This window comes from Syngnathus acus, chromosome 8, assembly GCF_901709675.1.
Source record: "Syngnathus acus chromosome 8, fSynAcu1.2, whole genome shotgun sequence".
Taxonomy (NCBI): Eukaryota; Metazoa; Chordata; class Actinopteri; order Syngnathiformes; family Syngnathidae; genus Syngnathus; species Syngnathus acus.
Window position 1 is genome coordinate 1,826,730 of NC_051093.1, and position 21,801 is coordinate 1,848,530.

The window sequence follows — 21,801 nt, forward strand, 5'->3', positions numbered from 1 at the left end:
GGATACTGCTGGGGCCTGAATTTCCCCACCCCTGGGGATCAATAAATATTCAATCAATTCCATATAATCACCATGGAAGTTGAATGCCAACGTACAGGTGTTGAGTAAATTTGTCATAGCAGAAATGTATATCAAACTTATTCTAACACGTCATTGCTCATCCAAATTAAGTTCTTACTGCTCAAAACAAAAACATACTAGTGAGCATTTTGTTTGTGACAATTTTTGCCAGTTTAATTTTGGAGACAGACAAGGTACAAGGGTTGTAATGTTTATCAGACTTTTATTTCAACAGTTTCACTGTACAAAAGTTTAGGAGGCCGCTGCCTGGACAGACTGGCCTCTCTGCACCGACACTCTGGTATGGGTCTTAGCCAGATGATCGGTGAACTCCTAGAGGAGGGAGAAGAGGAGGGAAGAAAAAAAAAAGTCAAGACAAATTCAAGCTTGAAGAGTCAGCAATGAAACTACAGCAATGCATTCTGACCTGGTAGGGAGACTTGGTGAAGATGGTGTCCTTCCAGAGGTCAGGAGTCAGGTAACTGTATGTCTTAGAGATGGCATCAAAGGTAGCCTTGGCTGTAGGAGCGATAATTAGTTATTCACAGAATTCTTAAAAGTCAAGGCACCCAGCGATAAAAAAAAGAGGAATCCCTGTCATTAAACTTACCAAAGTTGCCCAGTGTGGCAGTGCAGCCCCTGGCGGATGTGTAGCAGTCGTCGATTCCGGCCATCATGAGCAGCTTCTTGGGCACGGGAGCCGACACGATGCCGGTACCACGGGGCGCCGGGATGAGACGCACCAGCACGGAGCCACAACGGCCCGTCACCTTGCAGGGCACCGTGTGGGGCTTTCCGATCTTGTTCCCCCAGTAGCCCCTCCTGACGGGCACGATGGACAGCTTGGCCAGGATGATGGCACCCCGGATGGCGGTGGCCACCTCCTTTGAGCACTTGACGCCCAGGCCCACGTGGCCGTTGTAGTCGCCAATGGCAACAAAGGCCTGTGAAGACAAGGTACGCTCTTATCTGGAGCTCCGCTGTGGGGAGGAGGAGGGACTGGGGGGCTCACCTTGAACCTGGTGCGCTGACCAGCCCTGGTCTGCTTCTGAACAGGCATGATCTTCAGCACCTCATCTTTCAGACCAGAGCCCAAGAAGAAGTCGATGATTTCAGACTCCTGTAAAGTTTAAGAAAAGACTGCGTGATTGGAGGCTACCCAAAGGACCATTTTACAAGTAAACAATTTTACACAATTCCTGTACATTTATGATCACAAACTTTGAGTTTAAATACTTTAACAATGAGAGACACATGGCCAAATGGCACTTGAAAGAACAATCTTCAAATAAACACTTTTGGTGAGTGGCACCTGCACAAACAGCAACTTGCAGTAGTATAAAAACTACACAATATACAATTTATTTAAAGTGGCCATTAATTACATAACCTAACCTCAGACAGAACTCACCTTGATAGGCAGAGAATAAAGATAGATCTCCTCCAGGGACTTGATCTTCATGTCCTTAACCAGGCGGCCCAGCTTGGTAACTGGCACCCACTACAAGGTACACGTTAAAATTAAAAAAATTAATACAGTCTTGGTGTGCACTTAACCAAGTAGAATGTGTGCTCCACTCACTTCCTTATCCTCTGCCTTGCCTCCGCGGGCACCGCGGCCTCTTCCACGGCCTCTGCCGCGTCCACGTCCTCTACCGCGGCCGCCCGGGCCAAAACCTCCGCGAAAGCCTCCCCTACCACCGGCGTCGTCCGCCATTTGCTGTGGAATTTAATGCCAAACATTAATCGGAGCCTAATCGGAAACGTATTCGAGACGAGAAGTATTCGGGATCTCAGTGCATAAACACGCGAGTTTCGCCGCCATATTCGTGAAAAAGGACGACACAATGGTGCTCAAAATGTATTTAACGGCTCAATAATATCATCGGTTTCAAAAATAATACAGTTTTAAAATATATTCCAGCACGCAGTCGTAAGATTGAGAGACAGATGCGTACGATTTTGTCGGATTCGGTGTTTGTATGTGTAGTGTACTTACGTGATCGTTATAACAGGAAGAAGGCCTGGCCGTGGGCCCGCTGCCTTTTATTCACATGAAACATCGCGATATTTAGAGGTTCTCGCAACATACTGCCCAGTAGTGGCTAGTTTTTGCTACAACATCTTTAAGAAATTCGCAGAAGAGGACGAATATTGTTTGCAACTTACAAAACTACATTCAAATTAATACATCATATAAAAATATAATAATTCATTTTAAATTTGTGAGTTGAATCTCACTAGATTATGATTTGTTTAACACCAGACATGTTTTGATTTTTTACCAAAATATTCTATTTATTGAAACAAATACTTCAGTGTCCAAAAAAGCCATTTGAAACACATTCTATATTTTCCTTTTCCTTTACCCCCCCAAAAAAAGAATCAAAGTTTCTACCACAATTGTTACGTTTGGTAATCCTAGTTTTATTTACAAAATAAATATGAAAAAGAGCACAACAATGTCCCACATTCACTCACTTTCATGTGTGATAAACCTATCTGCATATTCCAACACACAACACCTATGAAATAAAGACATTCTTCCTTCAACTGTCAGCCGTCGCTGGTAAATCTGCTCCCTGTGGATCTGGAGCTGCCCTCTCCCAAGTCCTCCTCCACCTTGTGCAGCTCATCCATCGCCTGCAGACTCTCACATATCAGCCCGATTTGCCTCATCATGTGCGTCATGGTGTTCTGCATCCTCCTCATCTTCCTCTGCAGGGCGACAGCGATGGCCCCGTGGTTCCTGCTCTTGTCTTGGTAGTGCAGCTTGAGCTGCATGTAGCAGTTGTGCTGAGTCCGCGTGCGGTGGGAGAGCACGGTGCCGCAGCCCATGTGGCAGGGCTGGCGCCAGTGCTCGCAGTGGCGAGCGTGGGTCTCTAGGTCGCGCCGGAGGAGCTGCGCCCGGCACCCTGGGTACGGGCAGGAGACCAGCTCGAACAAGCAGCTCAGGCTGTGGCAATACTGCTCCGAGAGGGCGAATGTCTCCGCGCAACCACGGATCTCATTCTTACACTGTAACAGACATTACAAGACAACATAATTCGAATTTTCTTCTCTCCTTAAGTAACTTATCTAGCAAAACGGAAAGTTATTTCGTTACATTCATTATAATCATCATCAAATAGCAATAATCATAGGCTACGATACAGCACATAACCCGATTTAGACGCAAATCTCATTTGAGCAACTTTCTCTATGTAATTTGTGGGTAAATTGCAGTACTCATGGCAAACAATGTGTTTATAAGGCCAACCTTTATCTTCATGCGTCCTATCGTCTTGCTGAGTTTGAACATGACAAAGATCATGCACGCGTTAATTGGCTTTCGGCAGCAGGGGCAAGTCTCCTGTCTAGCAAGGACATAAACAACAGTGACTCAGGAGTTGCTTGGAAGCATTTGACAGTACTCCGTGCTTGCTTGTACCTCTTAAGCCACTGTAAAATGCACTTCTTGCAGAAGATGTGGTGGCACGCCGCTCGAACGGGGCACCGCAGGACCCCCTGGCATATGGTGCAGATGAGATCGTAGTCTGGAGGGTCCACAAACTGCTCTGCGTCGTAGCCGCCACTTGGCGAAGACACGTCTGCATCCGTCTGGACAGTGACGACATTGATGGAGAAAGGAAAGGAAAGCAGGACAACAGATTTGAATGGAATAGTTGCGTCAAATGCCTTTTCTTGTACATGTCAGAACCAGGATTTAGCTTTAGGTAAACGCTAGCAATAGGGTTTCCAGGGATCTCCAAAACATCTCATATGATTTAAACCTTCATACACGTAAAAACGTTAGCATTACATTGTTGAGAATGCTTGGAATCACAATATCATCAATCAAACTTTTGTTTCAAAATTCTCTTCACTACTCACCATGTTGTTCGTTTCCACTGTCCGTTATGTTTCCATTGTAGGGGAGCAACTTCACTCCACATCGAGCCGCGTCACGGCGGTGTGTTCACACCCGTGTTATCATGACAAAACACGCATACGTGAACATTCCTGACACAACATGAGGGAGGAACCGTGTGAGCTCGGCATACAAATGACAACAGTGAGCAGTCAATGGTGGTAGCCTGGCCCCCATTTTGCAGCGCGTCCTTTCCGTGGCAGCCTGGCCCCCATTTTGCAGCACGTCCTTTCTTGTCCTGTCCTGTCGTGTCGTTTCCTTTCCTTTCCTTTCAAGCACAAATGTAAACTTTGTGAGCCTCAGTCACAAATTATTTAGGAAACTTCATCAAACATTCATATTAACACACTATGACATTTTATGGAGACAACCTAAAATACCGAGCCTGGTGTACGGTGGGGTGGATAAGAAGCCCCAGACGTCCAACCACTACCAGTTCTGTGAAGTTGTGCCGCCAACCACTCAGGGTGAGGGAGGGTTTCAACTCCTACTTCTCAGCTGATAGATACACCGGCACAACCTAAAATGGCTCTTTTGAGGGCCACCCACACTTTTGATCTCAAACCTGCAATTGTACCTTTTTCAGAACCAAAATTATTATTACAACTGTTTGTACACTGCAGATCAATACTGAAATATACTTTCTAAATCAAACTTTAAGTGAGTATATTGTAAAGATATATACTTACAAGAAAAGAACAACAGAAAATTGGACACAAAAATAAACAAACTGAGCCTGGCTCCTTCCTGGCAAGCATTGTGACCCAGACATTTATTCCAATAATCCCAAATTTAACTTTGTAGTGCTTCATAAATTAATTTATGAACTTGAAATTTGACACAATCCTTCTGCTGGGCTGGCAATCGTTGCAACATGGGAGCCAGACTTATCATGAACAGCTCATCTTCTGAGAGTGACGGGGCTGGAGCTGGAGCAGAGGAGGCACGCTGTTTCAAACAAGGCAGAAGATGCTCGTTCTCCTTTAGTTCCTTCACACTCTCTATAGCGCTCCACTCAAATCTCCACTTTCCTGTGAAAACACCATCATTTGTGATTGTGATACAAAGCAGTTTGTAGACTGGTAGTCTTGGAGAACAGCATACCAGGCTCTGGAGCAACCTCTTGTGCCCCCTCGCCCTTTGATGTGGTATGTTCGTCGCCCCCCAGAGGAACTTTAAGGTTACCACGCTTCGGTCGCCGTGACACAAAGGCGTCAAGAAAAGAGAGAGCTATCAAGTGCTTCCATTTCTTCTTCTGTTGAATCTTCCTCAAATAAGTGTCCCTTAGACATTTCCATTTTCTGCGGCAATCCTCCTCTGACAAAAAAAACAAAACAAAACGCATGAATGGTGTCCGGTGGCCAATGTAAATAAGTAAACAAAATCTATTTACCGGACACGCCAACTTCCTCGCTCACCGTTCTCCAGGCCATATATCTTTTCGTGCGGTCCCTGTAATAGTAACTGGAAGTATCATAAAGTACTGGGTGTCTACAAACAGCAGCGATAATTTTGTTCTCCATTTTTCCAACAGCGTGCTCGGAATATGACGTACTTACCATCGCGACCAAATCAGCAGAGTGCTGTCTGATGACGTCCAATTCTTGCGACTCTACCGTCAAACATGCGGGAAAGATGTGCCGACCGGAGCCAACGTGCCGAGTAACAAATCTTCATCTTCAGTGAGCGTAATCGACGAAGTATAACGGGTTAAGATTGTGACGCACGCATCATGGCGAATATCAACGTTCAATTCAAAACAAAGTAAGCTTGAGTCCCTTCGCACGAGTTGGTGGCTCCATTCGATGAGCTAAGCTAAGTGTAGTAACAACTCACTGTCCTTTACTAATGTGTCATCCTTTTACAGTTATGCTGTATCTAGTAAAATTGAGCCTTTCTACAAAGGAGGAAAAGTGCAGGTAAATTTGTTTGTTCAACTTTTACTTCAGAGAAAGCTAATCGTGTTTTACTATCAAATCAGTGAATTGCCCCTCTAACATTTTGTTGTAATACTTGGACAGATCAGCAAAGATGAAAAATATATCTTTTGCACGTGTGGCTCACGTGTCAATGTTTTGGAGATCAACACAGGAAAGACCGTCCACAGCATTGAGCACGTAAGGCCGAAACACACCCAAGCAGTGGCAGCACTGTGATCAGACGTGTTTTTTTAACATTAATTTTCTCTCATTTGTGTAGGATGATCAAGAGGACATTACATCGTTTGCACTAAGCTGCGATGACGAGGTAAGCTGGCATGTTTTTTTTTGTTGTTTTTTTTGCATGACTGTCTAAAATTGTTCATTGCATCGTTGCTTTGCGTCCTTGCACAGATGCTGGTAACAGCCAGCAGAGCGCTCCTGTTGAAGCAGTGGGACTGGAAGAAAGCGCAGTGTACTCGCACTTGGAAGGCCATACACACGGTTCCTGTAGCCAGCATGACTTTTGACTGCACCTCCACGCTCATGGCCTCAGGTCAGCATCAATAATAAACACCTGTTATTTTTCGAATTCACACATTCTCCCCCATTGCGAACAAATTGTACAGTTTACGTAGCGTGTCCTAATTATGCTTTTAGGGGGCTGTGATGGCACTATCAAGCTCTGGGATGTGGTCAAGCAATACTGCACCCACAACCTTAAAGGCTCCTCTGGTGTTGTACAGTAAGTGTGAGATTTAACTTTTTTTTTCATTTTCACATATGCATGTCAGTGCCTTCATTGTCATTCAAACTGGAACTCGGTAACAGCAACGATGACATCAATCTTATGCGCGCAGCCTGGTGGAGTTCCACCCAGACATCGGCCGTCTGCAGCTCTTCTCGTCCTCTCTGGACTGCGGCATCCGGCTGTGGGACCTGCAGACCAGCCAATGCGTGTGCGTGCTCAAGAGCCACTACAGCGCCGTCACTTCCCTCTGCTTCAGCCCCGACGGCGACACCATGATCAGGTACAAATGTTGAGTGAATCGAAATGTGCACATGCCAGTGTCGTCACGTGCACGCTCTGACTCAACCAATGAAATTGTTTATTCGAAGCAACTTCAAGGCAGACAACAAACTGTAAAGGAAATGGGATTAAAACTGTGTACTGAATAAGATTTGTTCAAGTTTTTTGGCAGGTGTATTTTATCAAGAAAGCATGCAACAATCCCAAAACGTTTATTTTTTTAATTTACACATCACTAGTATTTCCCACTCCGGGGGAAACTCACATTTTTGTGTTGTCCACATGTGATTGTGTGTAGTTCAGGAAGAGATAAGATCTGCACAGTGTGGGATTTAAAGAGACAGACGGCGAAAAGAACTGTACCAGTCTATGAGGTAAGGCTGCGGCAGCTATTAGATGTGACCAAAAAAAAAAATCAAACTGAAATTGCCATTTTGTCTGCTCGTTATGAAAACTGACATCTGATGCTGCAGTGCATTTTCTTTTTGTGCAGGCTGTGGAGGGCGTTGTGATCCTGCCTGTGACAAAAGACCTCTCGGAAATAGGAGTCCAGAGCAGAGACTTGCATTTCGTCACAGCTGGCAGCAAAGGTTCACCTTTGACCCACTCTGAAACGTCCTCAGAGTTCATTCCTATTTGACATGAAAACTCTTTCCGCTCTGCCCGCGCAGGGTTCTTGAGGGTGTGGGAGGCCAGCACAGCCCGTTGCGTCTACAGCCAGGCCCGCCCGTCCACACTCTGCCTTCCCTCAGAGGATGCGGAGGAGACGGATGACGACCCCCGTGCGCTAACATACTTGCTTCACCTGCCCGTCTCTGGCAGGCTGGCCGCCGTCACCGCGGAGCACAACATTGTCCTCTACCAGCTGCCTGCTCTCAGCACGCAGCAACAAGTGAGCCACCTGAAGCTACTTTTGTATCACCGTATTTGATAACACAAGTGCGATGGATACTGAACCGAGTAGGCAGACCTGCACTTCTCTGACGTGTGTTCTTTCCCGCAGTTCGTGGGTTACAGCGACGAGGTGCTGGACGTGAAATTCCTGGGTAAAAACGACAGCCACATCGTGGTGGCCACCAACAGCTGCCAGCTCAAAGTGTTTGAGCTGCTCACCAACAGCTGCCAGATCCTCTACGGCCACTCGGGTGAGTCACCAGCAGATGGCAGCAATGCGGCACCTGTCAGCTACTTTACCCCAAGAGTACATTTGGTAGTCAGAATAAATACAAGATGCACTTAGATTTATTCAATAACCTTGCTTGTATCAATGTACGAGGATGCTCTTTGTCCTCGCTACTAAGAAAGCTTTGCCCCAAGATTATTATAGTTGACAGAAACAAACAAACTAAAAATTGAAAACAAACATTTTCAAAAATAAAATAAAAACAAGAGTGTCTCAAGGCACAAACTGCAAATATGGTCCATTTTCTGTTGCTGTTATATAATAGTAAAAATATTGTGTTGTATAACAGTAGAAACATTATTCAACAAGGGAAAATCCCCGTGGGTGTGAATATGTAACAAAGCATAATTAGCAGAGGTGCCTCTCAAGAGCCACAACTGTTGTACCTGGAAGGGGGGGGGGGGTGAAGATAATGTTGCGACAATTGAATTTAAAGCAGGTTGAAGGAATGTTCTGCATTTACTCCCTCACAGATACCGTGTTGTCATTGGACGTGTTTAAAAAAGGCTTTGTGTTTGCAAGCTGTGCAAAGGTGAGCGCAAGCCTACACAATAAGACCTTTCCAGCAAGTTGCATCCACACTGCTAACAAGTGTGCGTCATGTGGCGCATCTCATTCCACAGGACAGATCCGTGCGCGTGTGGCACATGGACGCCGACAGTGGCTACGTGCGCTGCGCGGCCTACGGCAGCAGCCACGCCAACGCCGTGGGTTCCATATCCTGTTCCAGGTAAAACTCGGCCCCGTCACGCATTGTGGCCCCGATTGCGATGCAGGATGGGTGAAACAAACCAAATTTGAGTTTCAAACGTGATCAGTATAAAGAAGAAAAAAAAAGTAAGGCACCTTGATGTATGCATGCAGGTTGAAGACATCCTTCTTGGTGTCGGGCAGTCAGGACTGTACAGTCAAGGTGTGGGATCTGCCCGAAGATTTATCAGCCTTAAGCACAGACTTGCATCAGCTGGCCGCACGTTCCACAGAGCGGGCACACGATAAGGTAGGCCCACAACGATAGACGAGAGCAACAAGAGAAGATGTCACAGCAAACAGACTTTGGTTTATGTTCACAACTATTGAATTGTTAAGCATGTGTGCGATTGCATTCGTGCCCACACATAGGCTTGATGTTGCAAGCGGCATTTTTCAGGTATGCAAACTATTCAGGCTACCGTAATTGACGTTCATGTCAACCTCACAGATCTGAAGTGCCATCCATTTTCTGTACCGCTATGTCCCCACGGGGGTCGTGGGCGTGCCGGAGCCTATCCCAGCCGTCATCGGGCAGTAGGCGGGGGACACCCTGAATTGGTTGCCAGCCAATCGCAGAGATCTGAAGTTGTGCCTTTGAATTTCAGCTCGGATATATCGTTTGAATTTGAACACGTCAGCTTCGTTTTGAACACCACCACATCCCCAATTAAAAGGGGCTGTGTGTACATTATCTTTGTCTAAATTTACTTCCAATAGTTTATTTCCAATTGGCTTATCAAGTTATAGCATACAATAATGGAAAAAGTTTTAAAATAATTTAACATGGGCTGGCATTTATACAGGGGTGTGTAAAAGATGATCTTTGAAATTCTGGAGTAGTCGTCTGGGGGGTTTATTTATACTAAGCTAGCAATCTTAAATCAAGTGCAGTCATCAAACCAGCTAACAACAGTGCATTTCTTCAACTCATGTGCATTTCCGTGTTGGTCACATTGATGATGTAACACATGGTATCAAACTCAAGGCCCGGGGGCCAGATACGGCCCGCCACATCATTTTATGTGGCCCGCGAAGACAAATTGTGCATTAAATTTGTGTGTCATTACTAGAATTGCAAATTGTCTTCACTTTAAATATCTTTTTTTTTTCTAATATTTGACCAGTTTTTTCTCGTCTGATTTGATAACGAGTTATTTGTCAGTTTGTTTTGTAGCTTTTACTGTATATAATATGAGGTGCTCATACATTTATTTGGGTTGACAGTTATAATGGCCCTCCGAAAGAAGCTATGACTACAATGCGGCCTGCGAAAAAAACGAGTTTGACACCCCTGACGTAACACTAATCAAGGCATGCGCAAAGAAAAAAAGTGATGTAAGAAATAATGAAAGACTGGCTTGTTTGTTCCATTGTTAAATAATGACGACGATCTGAAGTATTGTTTCAACTCCTTGAATCAAATGCTCATTAAAAAATGTACCAATTTTAAAATGTAATTTGATTCTTTTTTCCACTGCGACATTTGGTTATTTCAAGATTAGTCTTGTCACTGAACCCAAGACAACCGTGGAAGCACAGAAAAGATGATCCCGATGCTTTGTTGTGTCTCACGGCAGGATATCAACAGCGTGGCTGTTTCTCCCAACGACAAGCTACTGGCTTCCGGCTCGCAGGACCGCACGGCCAAGCTGTGGTCGCTGGCGGGGGAGGCCAGCGTGCAGCTTCTGGGAGTATTTCGGGGCCACAAGCGCGGCGTCTGGTCTGTGTGCTTCTCGCCCGTCGACCAGGTGCTGGCCACCTCCTCCGCAGACGGCACCGCCAAACTGTGGAGCCTGCAAGACTTTGGCTGTCTCAAGGTGGGCCGGTGGACACTTGGGCGACTCGCAAAAATTCCTCTGAGCGCAGTGTTCAGTTTGACTCAGAAAGTAAAAACACATCTTGTTGCTTTGGTTAGACCTTTGAGGGCCACGATGCGTCCGTGTTGAAGGTCATCTTTGTGAGCCGAGGCACTCAGCTACTCAGCAGGTAAATGGCTGACGCCTTTGCTAGCTAGCACAATACGCAAAGGTAACCAATTGGTAACAACAAAAACTGTGCCAGTGCCTAACAATAAAATTCCCACCGGCGCTTTGTCCACAGCGGCTCTGACGGTTTGGTGAAGCTTTGGACCATCAAGACCAATGAGTGCGTGAAGACGCTTGACGGCCACCTGGACAAAGTGTGGGGGCTCCATGCCAACAGGAAAGACGACAAGATGGTGACCGGGTCGGCCGACTCCAACGTCATCGTGTGGACGGTAAGGGATGCTTGAGATGAAGTAAGATAAGATAAACTCAAATAAATAGACACTGCTTAACAATCAGACAGTCATAAAATGTTGTCCACCTGCTAGCAACGTTTTGTTTACTTCACAATAGTAACTAACTAGCTTTAGCATCAGCTAGCAAGCCAACTTGCCCACAGAATAAAACACAAAACTATTTTTGTAAACGCTTCTGTTTTCAAGTTACCCATTCCCATGATCACTATCTTCACATGAAGCAAAAACACTGCCAATCACCCGCACGTCCCTAAAACATGGGCACTTGCAAGTTTGTGACAAAACCAAAGTTGCATCAGGTGAAAGGCGTAGCAAATATATTTCCCCTATATGATGGTCTTGCCGTGGATGTGTTTGGCTAGGCGTGTGTGCGCGTACAAATCCTCAGTCTGCACATTTGAATGTCATACGGTTGACACTGTCGGCCTTGTCTGCTTGCACTTGTTTGTGACTGCATTCTGGTCTGAAAAGATACAATTCCAACACGTCCTCTTTGCTTACTCAAACATATGAACTGGGTCACGCAGATAAAAATGAAGCGGATCACTTGAACCATGTGCAACGAGTCCTCTGTCACCTACACAAAAGAAAATGAAAGTCAAAAGTACAGGCAATATCCATCTGTCTGTTTTCTACAGCAATGGAGAATTCAATGTCTTAAATGTCACTAATACATTTTGGAATGCGGGAGACAGCCGCAGAAAAGCCAAACATGCACATGTAAATGTTTGTATGAAAACACTTCCTCCAAACAAATCATCATGTGACCACATGTTTGACTTTCTCAGAATGCCAAATTAACGTGACCTTGTGTCCTTTACCAGGATGTGACACAAATGGAGCTGGCCGAAGAGCAGGCTAAGCAGGAGGATCAGATCTTGAAGTAAGTCGCAAACGGCCCGCTTCTTCCCGCTTGAATGTCAGCGGTTGCGCCATCTGAACAAATCGACTGTTTTCAGGTGAAATTTCCATTTCATGCAAACAATGGCCGGGCCCGAGACCGGTTACCCGCATGCCTCGCCCTCACACGCATGCGTGTGCTCAGTCGAGCTTTTGTAAGATGAAGTCTTTTTGAATGACAAAGCGGTCACATGATCCATATCAACCCTCGGAGGTCGAGTTACTTCCTGCTCTCAGCTTGAACCTTCTGATGGCAAAAGCTGCAGCAGTAAGAGTTATCATTTTGGTGAGAGTCTTGAAATGGAAACTTGAATCTTAGAATTGGCTTTAGTATGTCTTTGTGCCTTCAGTAGTGAGCACAACAGTGGGTTCAGTTCAAACTCGCAAGAATTCACTCTGATCTGTCCAACAATAGCACCGAGCATTTGTTTACACGAAACGCCATTCTTTGTCCTTTCCTGTTTGTGCGAAGGCAGCAGGAGTTGTCCAACCTGCTCCATGAGAAGAAATACCTGAAAGCGCTGGGCCTCGCCATCTCGTTGGACCAGCCGCACACCGTGCTGTCTGTAATTAAAGGTACTTCATCTATTCATAGCTATTTGTTTATCTTCCGGCGGAATGAAAGGTCCCAATTGTGGCTCGAAACCAAAATCTATTTTCAGTGCGTGCCAGGAAGAATATTCCTCTGGTTGTGTTCAGGGGAGCGCTTGCGATGGAATACCACTATTCATCATTCTGCTCTGACAAGACAAAAACAACTGCAAACTGTATTTTAACCTCTAATTCATCAGTCACTCATCAGCCTGTCACGTCTCAATGTTCTAAAACAAGTCGAGTTGTTTGTTTTGGCCTTTGACGATTGGAAAAGGAGCAAAGGGGAAAGGAAAGGAATATTTTATTCAATAATTATATCATAATTATATAATATTTTTAGCTCAAGTCTATGGTTATGTTCTGCCTCGATACATTTTGCATTTCTATGTGCACGATGTCACAACACATTCGGAACAATGTGGTTCCACAGGTTCCAGCCACGTCAAACAGTCTGCACATTCAGTCTATGTTCTACTTTACGGTCGCACGTCGTCTGCAGTGACATGGCCATGTGCGCAACACTGTTGCGCAAATGGCCATGCTTGTGTGCTAGGTCCCCATCCGGGTATTGCCCTAATTGACTTGTCTCTTTCTCATAGCAATCCGTCAAACGCAAGACAGTCATGAGCTTCTGGAGAAGACAGTTTTGAAACTTCGAGTGGATCAGAAAGGTAAGGGAAGAAATAAATAGATAAATAAATAACAACACCTTAAAAAAGGAGAGAGCGAGGAGAACACTAATCAGAAAGTGGAAAAACTAGCACATACTGTATAAGAGTTTGTGATCATTTATCAAAGACTAGCACGATTGATAAAAGTACTATGTGGCGTCATCCAATCGCCGATCCCTTTTGACGTTGTCGTGTTTCCTAGAGTCGCTGCTGCGTTACTGTGGGGTGTGGAACACCAATGCCAGGAATTGCCTGAATGCTCAGGCCGTGCTCCAGGTGCTGCTGACGCATCTCCCACCTGAGGAGCTCCTTCAGTACCAGGGCGCCCGTACTATCGTGGAGGGCCTCATACCCTACACAGGTCAGCAAATTGTCAGCGCAGCACGCTAGCATAGAAAAAGATGGAGTCGGAGCAGGATACAAAGTCACATCTGTTGCCTTCCTAATTGGCTTTTTCCACCTTCCAGAGAGACACATGCAGAGGATCGACCGTCTTCTGCAGGCGTCCATGTTCCTCAACTACATGTGGCAGAAGATGAGAGTAACCGGAGCAGCATCCAGGTGAGAGATGCTCAGCTTTGCCATGAAATCTACCAAACAAGTATAAAATGCAAGAAAACGAAGGGAATGTCATTTCCCCCTCTAATTCTAGTCAGTCAAATTCATAACAAATCTTTTGAGATCGAAGCCACACCCCGACTACGGAAGCCAGGGATGAGAATCTTCCGCGGATCACCGTGCTTTTTTCCGTCGGGAGTATCATTTTTGTGAATCGTGTAGATCCGTTGAGAAAATTGTTTTTACATGGTGGGGGGGAATCAAACGGGATCAGGAACTGCTTCAGATGGGCATGGCTCGAGAGCAGCGTCATCTTACAACTCGGAACACAAAGACGCTCTTAAAGCAATGCGACGGTGAGCGCCCGGCGCGCTGCGTCTTGCGCGATCGGACTAAATTAAGGTCCCTGCGCTCTGAGATCCACTTGAATTTTGGAAAGTACATCAGGAGTTTAAAAATATTTTCTAAATTTCAGCGACGGCTCTGTCACAATGCAACCAGCGCGGTGCAGTTGTGCGGTCGGCGACGCGCTACGGTTGCGCGTTCGGCGGTGCGCTGCAGTTGCGCGATCAGACAAAAATGCGCAAATGAAAAAATGCTTAAAAAAGTCTTGGAACGGATTAAAAAAAATTCAATTTTTTGTAATGGGAAAAATAGATTCGGAATTCGACCGATTCGCTTCTCGAACCGCCTTCCGGAACGGATTGTGTTCCAGAACCGAGGCTTGACTGTATTATATTCACCTTGGTAGCCCACCAAGCAGGAATATTTTTTAACAAAACTGTTGAAATTGAGTGATGAAATTAATGGTTTTGGGGTTGCTATACTGCCAAAATCCAGGAGTTTCCAGGGAGCTTTTCCGCCTGAGCCCCCTCCGGGGCGTTGCCCCTGGGCCAGGGACCACAGGCCCTCATTGGGGGCTGCAGGGGCCACAGGCCCCCATTGGGGGGGGGGGGCTGCGGCCCCTGGCCCCTTGCGGCAAGTGAGGGGGGGGCCAAAGGCCCCCCCCCCAGTGGGGCATGTGGCCCCCAGACCCCGGCTACTTTTCAGTGTTTTTTTTCATTTGCCGTTCTCATCCCTGATAAGCATATTACAATGGATTTTTTGTCACACTTAAGTCACACTCTCTGGTCCACAGTACATGATTTAGCCTGACAATGGCAGGAGTGTGACTCAGCTAGAGTTGATTGATGTCAAGAAGAAATCGCGAGTCGGTTAACTATACGAAAGCTCAAGATGAACTTTGGCAGTGTCACAGAGCAGAGCGACAATATGTATCGTTAGATGTTCTACTTTTATCTTACGCCAATGTTTTTGCTCAGCGATGCGAATTTTTCGTCTATGGCGTTTCCCATTTTATGATAGCATTAAGCTAGCGGACTAATGGTAGGTTGTAGAGATGCCAGTTGGCATTACTTTGAATGACCTTTTGTGACAAATAAACAACATGAAGCCACACGATTCCTGATTTGTAAACTGTTCCTTAAAGTAGACATGAAAATTGTACTCACCTCTGTTCACATTTTGTTTTGGCATTAGTCATTGTTAGCACGAAATCGGAACATTTTGTAACAACATTGATACAAACGGTTACGGTTATACGACAGAAAAATCAAACAAAATTCCATCCGCCAATTTTTCCGTTCAGATCTCGACCTTCAACTTGGTGGACAAACAAATGTGGTAGACATCTATCAGTAATCTGAATTTCATGGTACAGTGTTTTTTTTTTAATCCATATGGCACATATGTAAGTGTAATATAAATTTCACGTCCTCTCTACTAGCATGGGCCACGATGAAGAAATGGACACCACACCTCTTGGCTCCGGACCTGTGTTTATGATTGAAAAGGAGGGGGTAAAGCCCAGCGGCAAAGACAAACGAGAGGAGGACGATAGCGGAAATGATGAAGATTCAAATTGTCCCGCTGAGGAGGACGAGGAAGACGACGAGGAGGTGAGCGCCGCCAAGAAGGCCACCACGAATGGCGACCCCCGTCCTGAGAGCCAGGAGAGTTCTGAGGAAGAAGAATAGGACCAGAAGCAAACAACAGTGTCAGCTGCAAAATGTCTCGCAACTTCCTCTTTTCCACAAGGCTCGGCTCTCACTAGCTGACGGACATGACCAAGTTCCTGTGCACACCTGCGCTCAACCAGTGAGGAGGCAAGAGCGATATTTGACAGTTAACACATTAGCTGGGAAGTGAGTGAAAGAGCAGGAAGTGACAGCCCAGTTACCAACAATGATGGATTTGTTCTGCTTGATGGACCGGATCTTCCGCAGTCAAGCGAGATGGGGTGGTTTTTTTGTGTGGTTGTGAAATAACTATGTGCATGTTATGCTTTCTAATTAAAATCAAACAGCCTGTATTTTGTCACAAGCAGATGAGTGTCTTGACATTTTCTTCATCCATAATGGGAGTGTCAGTCTCAGTTCGGTTTAAATTTCAATGGTTAGATGTTGTATAGTTCTTGTCACACGCTTATCTTAAAACACTGTGTACAGCTGTTGCTCATACCCTTTTGAAGGTGGAGGTAGAATGTCCAAAATGGAGGCAAGCAGGCCTTGCAGGCCGAGGGAGAGAGGCAATGGCAGGCAGGCAAAGGTGGTAGGCCAAGCAAGGAAAGGGGGGAGAGGGAATGGCAGGCAGGCAAACAGGTGGCACACAGGTACAAATCCAAATTGTTTGTCATTCAACTAAGGTTTCAACATAAAGGGTTCAAAGAAGTCAACTAAAGTTTGTTTTCTAAGTTTCAAGTTCCTCAGTTACAAGCTTGGAGCAGACTTGAAGTAGCTTGACGCGGCCTTTTTAGCGGTAAAAAAACTGTGTCACTACTATCTTCCTTCTTTGTCTGAGTCTGACTACCAAGTGGGAGCAGCCTATTTATTTCCCTGATCAGGTGACTGATCAGGTGACCAAAGGCTTGTCAAATAAAAGTCCATGGTCCAAGGCCAGCGAATCTTAAACAAAAATAAGAATTTAAGCTAAGGAAACTAAATTGGCTCCAACACATAATGTAACATGTTTTCATGAATGAGCATCACTCACTGCAGCTGGCCTGGGATCAGGCAACTCGTTTCACAACGCAATGGTCTGCAAAATTAATAGAACGGGGCCAGTGGTAGTTAGTTTACATTGTAGCCCACGTAGTTGACTTTTGTGCACCTTATTGCTATCGAGCAAGAAAGCATAGAAAACAATGCCTGTATATTATAGAGACCAGGGGGTTCAATATCTGACGTTTGTACAGCTTGTGTGGAAATGGGTGCAGATTTTCGTAATACAAGCAGGAAAAATATAACGATGTAATAATTAAAATGGAACTACTGATAATGTAGTACCTCACCTGTTTTAACATAGGCTAGTGGTTGACCTATATCTTTGTGTAGCTGGCGTAGGACTGAGTGAAAAGGTTCACAAGCTACCTTTCGGGCACATATCATAATCGGCCTGTTGCTAGTGGAGTGTTTCATATAACTTGGCTTCCCGCAGCTGCCCAGGGAAAAGCTCACAACTGAATGTCAAGAAAATGGTAGTGTCGTGGTTCATGTAGCTGAGAGTTCCATCATCGAGGATCACAATGTCTGAACCCGAAAGATTTACCGGATGCGTATGTAGTTGCTCTTTAAGTAATGTTACGCCACAGTGCATTTCATCACCATGTTTTTATTTCGTTCCAAGCAAACAAACCACAACACAGCCAGTCTATTTCAAGCATTCGTAACACATGCCAAGTACCTTTGGGTATAAATGAGCTCTATGTGAAAATGCATAAAGCACAACAAAGGTTTTCCAGTACAGAAAATATACCCTGACAAGACTGGAAAGACTTGAGCGTCTGTGATGGTCCTTAGCTGCAATGGAGCGAGCCATCTTTTTAGTATAATACGATAAATACATTTGAACAAGTTTGTTTGAGAAGTCGACGTGTTGGTGTGACTTCTTCCGCATTGTAGTTGTTTGATCAAAATTGTCCAATGTTGGCTTCTTCTACCGAGTCTGTATGGGAGTCGGTGTCGGGCTGGGAGATCTGTTTACGTTCTTGCGGGTGATGGTTGTGCAACGACTGAGAATCTCCTCGGTCTGCGGCCTGGGCGGCACCTTGGGTGCCGAGACGCTCTTGAAGATGTTTGGGTCAGAGACGGCGGGCATCATTTTGCCCCCTGTTGCGCTTTGTGGGTCCAGTATGTTCCTAGATGGTGGCGGAGGGGTGCGGCTGTGGCGCATTCGGTAATTGTCTGTGCTCATGCTCAGGCTGATTGTTGTACTGGCCGAGGATGAATTGTATTCGTCGCTGCTGAAGTCGCTGTCGCTTGTGAAGTCGTCCTCGCTGTCCATGGTCAGGCTCAGGGGAAGATCGTTCATGTCCTCATTCTCCACCAAGATGATGGGCGTAGGGACGTAGTTTGCATTGGGAGGTGAGACGTGTCCTCGGTTGGGAGGTAAGCTCTGTACTGGATTGGGAGGTGAGCTGCGTCCTGGACTGGAAGGCGAGGCGTGTCCTCGATTTGTAGGTGAGCTGCGTCCTGGATTGGGAAGTGAGGTGTGTCCTGCACCGGGCGATGGGGTGTGTCTTGGATCAGGAGATGGGGCACGTCTTGTATTGGCGGGTGGGACAGGTTTCGGCTTGGGAAGTGAGATGGAGGGTGTCGGCTTGGCGGCGGGACTAGTGGACACGGGTGGGCTGAGGACCTCGAGGGATCTAGACAATTGCCTGGTCAGGGGTCGGGGGTTATGTGAGCCACGCCCGCTGGGGATCGATTGTATTGTTTCCTGAGAGTGGCTCATGGACTGTGCCTGCACTGCCAGATTGGTCGGGGACAGAAGAATGGGGCTGCTGTGCCCGTGGTGGCCTCCCCCCATGCGGATGTGGCTTGGGGGCTTCAGGAACATGCTGGGGATGTAGCCGGCCTTGCCATTGTATCTGCGGAAGGTCAGAGGTTGAGTTCAAATCTTCAAGTATTGGACTAAGTCTCTACACTGTCAGAAATAGGGTCAAGTACCCTTGAACTTAGTCCAAGGCTGCAGCTATGTTCCCAAGTTCCCAGTGGGGTATGGGTGTGTTCCCAAGTCCGTTCAAGTCTTTTGTCTCAGGACTACAAAAGCAGGACCTTTGAGGGTAGCACCCCATTGGCAAACCGTTGTACCCCTTGGGTCAGGTTGGGTCCCTTGTGCACCTGGTAATTACAGTCATAAATGACTGTTTGTGCCTTGTCAATGGCTTGGGATGTAAGTTACAAACCCTAATCCTACACTTTTATATCAGCCTAACATCCCAGTCCTCTAAGAGAGAAAGCTGTACCCTTTCCAGCACCAAATTTATTTTCCTGGATCCTTGACCTTTACTGTTTAAGGTTTGTTTTATCATTGGGTACGGTGATAGTCTCAACCCTTCAAAATGTCAATGCTTCCATAGCACTGCAGTCCTCGTGTGGTACCCATTGACCCAAAGTACAATGACAAGCCTAACACTGTTGTATTGATATGCTGGCCAACAATACCTGATGAGCCACCAGCCGTTTTCGGACTTCTGCAGGACCTCCACCGAGGCACCGATGCTCACTGTTATTTCGTCATCTTTGTTGGATTTGTAGCTTTTGGTAACGGTGTAAAACAATCCTGATGGAGATAAAGAGTCAAACTCAGTGTGGCGTGTTCAACATATTTGAGAAAAAGACAAGGTGTCGCTGGTGGTTATGACATTGTACCTCTTTCCGGAAGTCCATCAATGTTGTCTTCCTCCGGTTCATCGTCCGTCCTCTCCAGGTACGGAGCAGGAAACCAGGCCATGCACTTGTCTTCATTCTCCACAAGCCACCAGCCTGAGGCCAGCCACAACGGAAAACCTCAGAACTGGACGCTTTTTTGTTTTGCCTTGCGATCCAAAGTTGACAAAGCTGTTTAGCTCACCTGCTTTGTCCTTGATGAGCACGTCGACTTTTTCATCCACCACCACTTTGAAGGGCTTGTTCTTGGTGTCCTTGGTCTCGTAGGGGGCCACACACCTGTAAGTCTCCGTGGAAAAGGGCTGGGTCACGTTGCTGCCCTTGGTAAAGACTTGCTCTTGTTGGGTTTGGGTTTCAGGGGGCTTGATTATGACGCTGAGGGTGGAAAGACAAACTGGATGTAAATACAGTGCAGAACCAAGCTCCAAAACACGGTTTGTCAGTTCAATGAAGACTTAAAATAGTTCTTAGTTTTTATGCTTGTTTTTCAGGATGAGCCTTGCGATTGGCTCTCATCCAGCTTAGTGTGTGCTCCACCTTTGGCTCAGTCAATTGCCATTACCCCCAAGAAGTAACAAATAGACTCTTAGAAACAGGCCTCAGGCGAAGCTGCGCTGCCATGCTGCTTGGTCACTTAACTAAGGCGTGTACTGTAATCATGCCTGCAATCATTGTCTCACTTGACATACTTGGCGCTCCCGTTAGCGCCTCAAATTTTGCAAAGCGCTCTTCCCAATCAATTCATCTTTCCCGTCGGATGGCTCGAATCCTCACGTTAGTCATTAGACTTGATGGGTCGGCCACGTGTTTGCCTTTATGTGTCAATGAAAGGAACATGCTTACCCGTTCCTGGAGTACTCTGGCTGCAGCTCCTCGTTTTTGGGGTGGAGAAACTGGATGAGGTGCACCGACTGGTTGACCTGCGGATCGCAGCTCAGCAATTCATTGCAGTACCTTTGCAAGGGCTTCAGGTAGTTCAGGGACTTGGAGGGGCCGTTCTTCTGCCCTGCTTTGGCCTTCTTTGTGACTAGAAGCATACATGACACTCAGGTCAGGGCCACCGCCGTCATCGACAGCAAGGTCGAGGGAATGTGATGATCAATACCTTTAAACTTAGGCACGATTCTTTCTGATTTCTTTGTGCCGGGGAAGGCTTTCTTTATCAGCTTCTATAACGCAAGGCAAGGTGACGCATTTAGCTGTCAGAAAGTGTCTTGACACATCCAGGAGGTGTTTTGCACTTACATGCATTTTCTTGAAGTCCTCAACAGTCCTGTAGATGACAATCTCTTCCTCGTCCGACCAAAGCACCGAGGTGATGTACATCTGGAGGAGCAAAACGTTACACGTTAAAGCGTTTGGGTCAGAATGCTTCCAAAATTAAGAGGGAGAAGAAAAGCAGGCTCCTTACTTTTTTCTTGTCCTTCTCCATCACTCCTGTTAAACGAATGGTGATGGGGTACCTTGGCGACGACATGATAATTGCAAAGTCCGCCGACTACGAAAACAAGAACGCGTCCACTTGTGTTTGGGAATGCAAGGTACAGATGCTCCACCGGTTCATTTATACGCGTTCCACCTGTACAGGTGTGGCTGCGTGACGCAACAGCAGTATTTGTGACACTTACGGGAAAGTCCAACCTTGCCTTAACCTTTCAGCACGTCACAAAAAGGACAAGTAATAAGTTAAATAGTTATATATGTTAGTTAAATAGCAAATAGTTAGCAAATGATTGAAGCAGCGCATCAATGTTTCAGTCAAATGGCACTTGTCTCCAATTTTCCACATGTAAGAACATGTCGGATGCACTGCTGTTGTCATTAACACAGTTTGACCTTTTTTTTTTCCAAAGGAATGACCTCACTAATTACAGCACAAATAACTTTTAATTTGGGTTTACGGGGAGTTGCATCGTGTTGTAACCGTATTGTTCACTCCCCACCAGCTACTTGAACTTTTTACCATGTATTGTCCTTGATGAGCACTGCCAAGGAACTTTGTTGAAGTGAGCTGAGGAGCTTTGTTTGGACAAAGGTAGTGCTAGATTGTTGCAGAGGATTGATGTTGACGTGATGAGGAGCTTCATTTAGACCAGACAAAATGTAACATTAGCGTATGGCGCTGCAGCAAACATACTTTTGTTTGTCTGATCTTCTTGCCAGTCTTATTGATCAACTTGGCCAACTTCTTCAAACCAAACCGAAACAGGATT

General features: G+C 46.0%; 4 protein-coding genes across 7 annotated transcripts; 1 reads left to right on the top strand and 3 right to left on the bottom strand.

Moving 5' to 3' along the window:
- Positions 1-266: 266 nt before the first annotated feature.
- On the bottom strand, positions 267-2,119 carry rps2 (ribosomal protein S2). The gene is made up of 7 exons (XM_037256658.1): positions 2,060-2,119; positions 1,643-1,780; positions 1,472-1,561; positions 1,073-1,180; positions 671-1,004; positions 488-579; positions 267-393 (listed from the first exon to the last, which is right to left on the bottom strand). The coding sequence occupies exons 2-7, from the start codon at positions 1,775-1,777 to the stop codon at positions 313-315; spliced, it is 840 nt and encodes a 279-aa protein (XP_037112553.1). The 5' UTR covers positions 1,778-1,780; positions 2,060-2,119; the 3' UTR covers positions 267-312.
- A 347-nt stretch (positions 2,120-2,466) lies between these two features.
- On the bottom strand, positions 2,467-5,521 carry rnf151 (ring finger protein 151). 3 transcript variants are annotated; one of them, XM_037255710.1, is made up of 7 exons: positions 5,364-5,521; positions 5,075-5,287; positions 4,104-5,001; positions 3,934-3,982; positions 3,491-3,660; positions 3,320-3,416; positions 2,467-3,078 (listed from the first exon to the last, which is right to left on the bottom strand). In XM_037255710.1, the coding sequence occupies exons 4-7, from the start codon at positions 3,934-3,936 to the stop codon at positions 2,617-2,619; spliced, it is 732 nt and encodes a 243-aa protein (XP_037111605.1). In that variant the 5' UTR covers positions 3,937-3,982; positions 4,104-5,001; positions 5,075-5,287; positions 5,364-5,521; the 3' UTR covers positions 2,467-2,616. The 3 variants fall into 3 exon arrangements, with proteins under 3 accessions (XP_037111605.1, XP_037111604.1, XP_037111606.1); XM_037255709.1 differs by having other exon boundaries at positions 3,934-5,001; XM_037255711.1 differs by having other exon boundaries at positions 3,934-5,001; positions 5,389-5,514.
- Positions 5,522-5,571: 50 nt separating this feature from the next.
- Positions 5,572-16,244, top strand: tbl3 (transducin beta like 3). The gene is made up of 23 exons (XM_037255706.1): positions 5,572-5,734; positions 5,838-5,889; positions 5,992-6,087; positions 6,170-6,217; positions 6,304-6,445; positions 6,550-6,634; positions 6,750-6,920; positions 7,218-7,293; positions 7,413-7,509; positions 7,591-7,811; positions 7,923-8,064; positions 8,576-8,634; positions 8,726-8,832; positions 8,967-9,102; positions 10,433-10,672; positions 10,771-10,841; positions 10,956-11,112; positions 11,961-12,019; positions 12,509-12,612; positions 13,230-13,301; positions 13,504-13,662; positions 13,769-13,862; positions 15,646-16,244. Exons 1-23 carry the CDS (start codon positions 5,703-5,705, stop codon positions 15,893-15,895), a joined length of 2,670 nt encoding a protein of 889 aa, XP_037111601.1. The 5' UTR covers positions 5,572-5,702; the 3' UTR covers positions 15,896-16,244.
- A 1,264-nt stretch (positions 16,245-17,508) lies between these two features.
- LOC119125345 (NADPH oxidase organizer 1-like) lies at positions 17,509-21,159 on the bottom strand. 2 transcript variants are annotated; one of them, XM_037255708.1, is made up of 9 exons: positions 21,000-21,159; positions 20,834-20,914; positions 20,694-20,757; positions 20,432-20,615; positions 19,773-19,963; positions 19,571-19,684; positions 19,364-19,481; positions 18,688-18,786; positions 17,509-18,597 (listed from the first exon to the last, which is right to left on the bottom strand). In XM_037255708.1, the coding sequence occupies exons 1-9, from the start codon at positions 21,063-21,065 to the stop codon at positions 17,853-17,855; spliced, it is 1,662 nt and encodes a 553-aa protein (XP_037111603.1). In that variant the 5' UTR covers positions 21,066-21,159; the 3' UTR covers positions 17,509-17,852. The 2 variants fall into 2 exon arrangements, with proteins under 2 accessions (XP_037111603.1, XP_037111602.1); XM_037255707.1 differs by having other exon boundaries at positions 17,509-18,786.
- Positions 21,160-21,801: the final 642 nt, after the last annotated feature.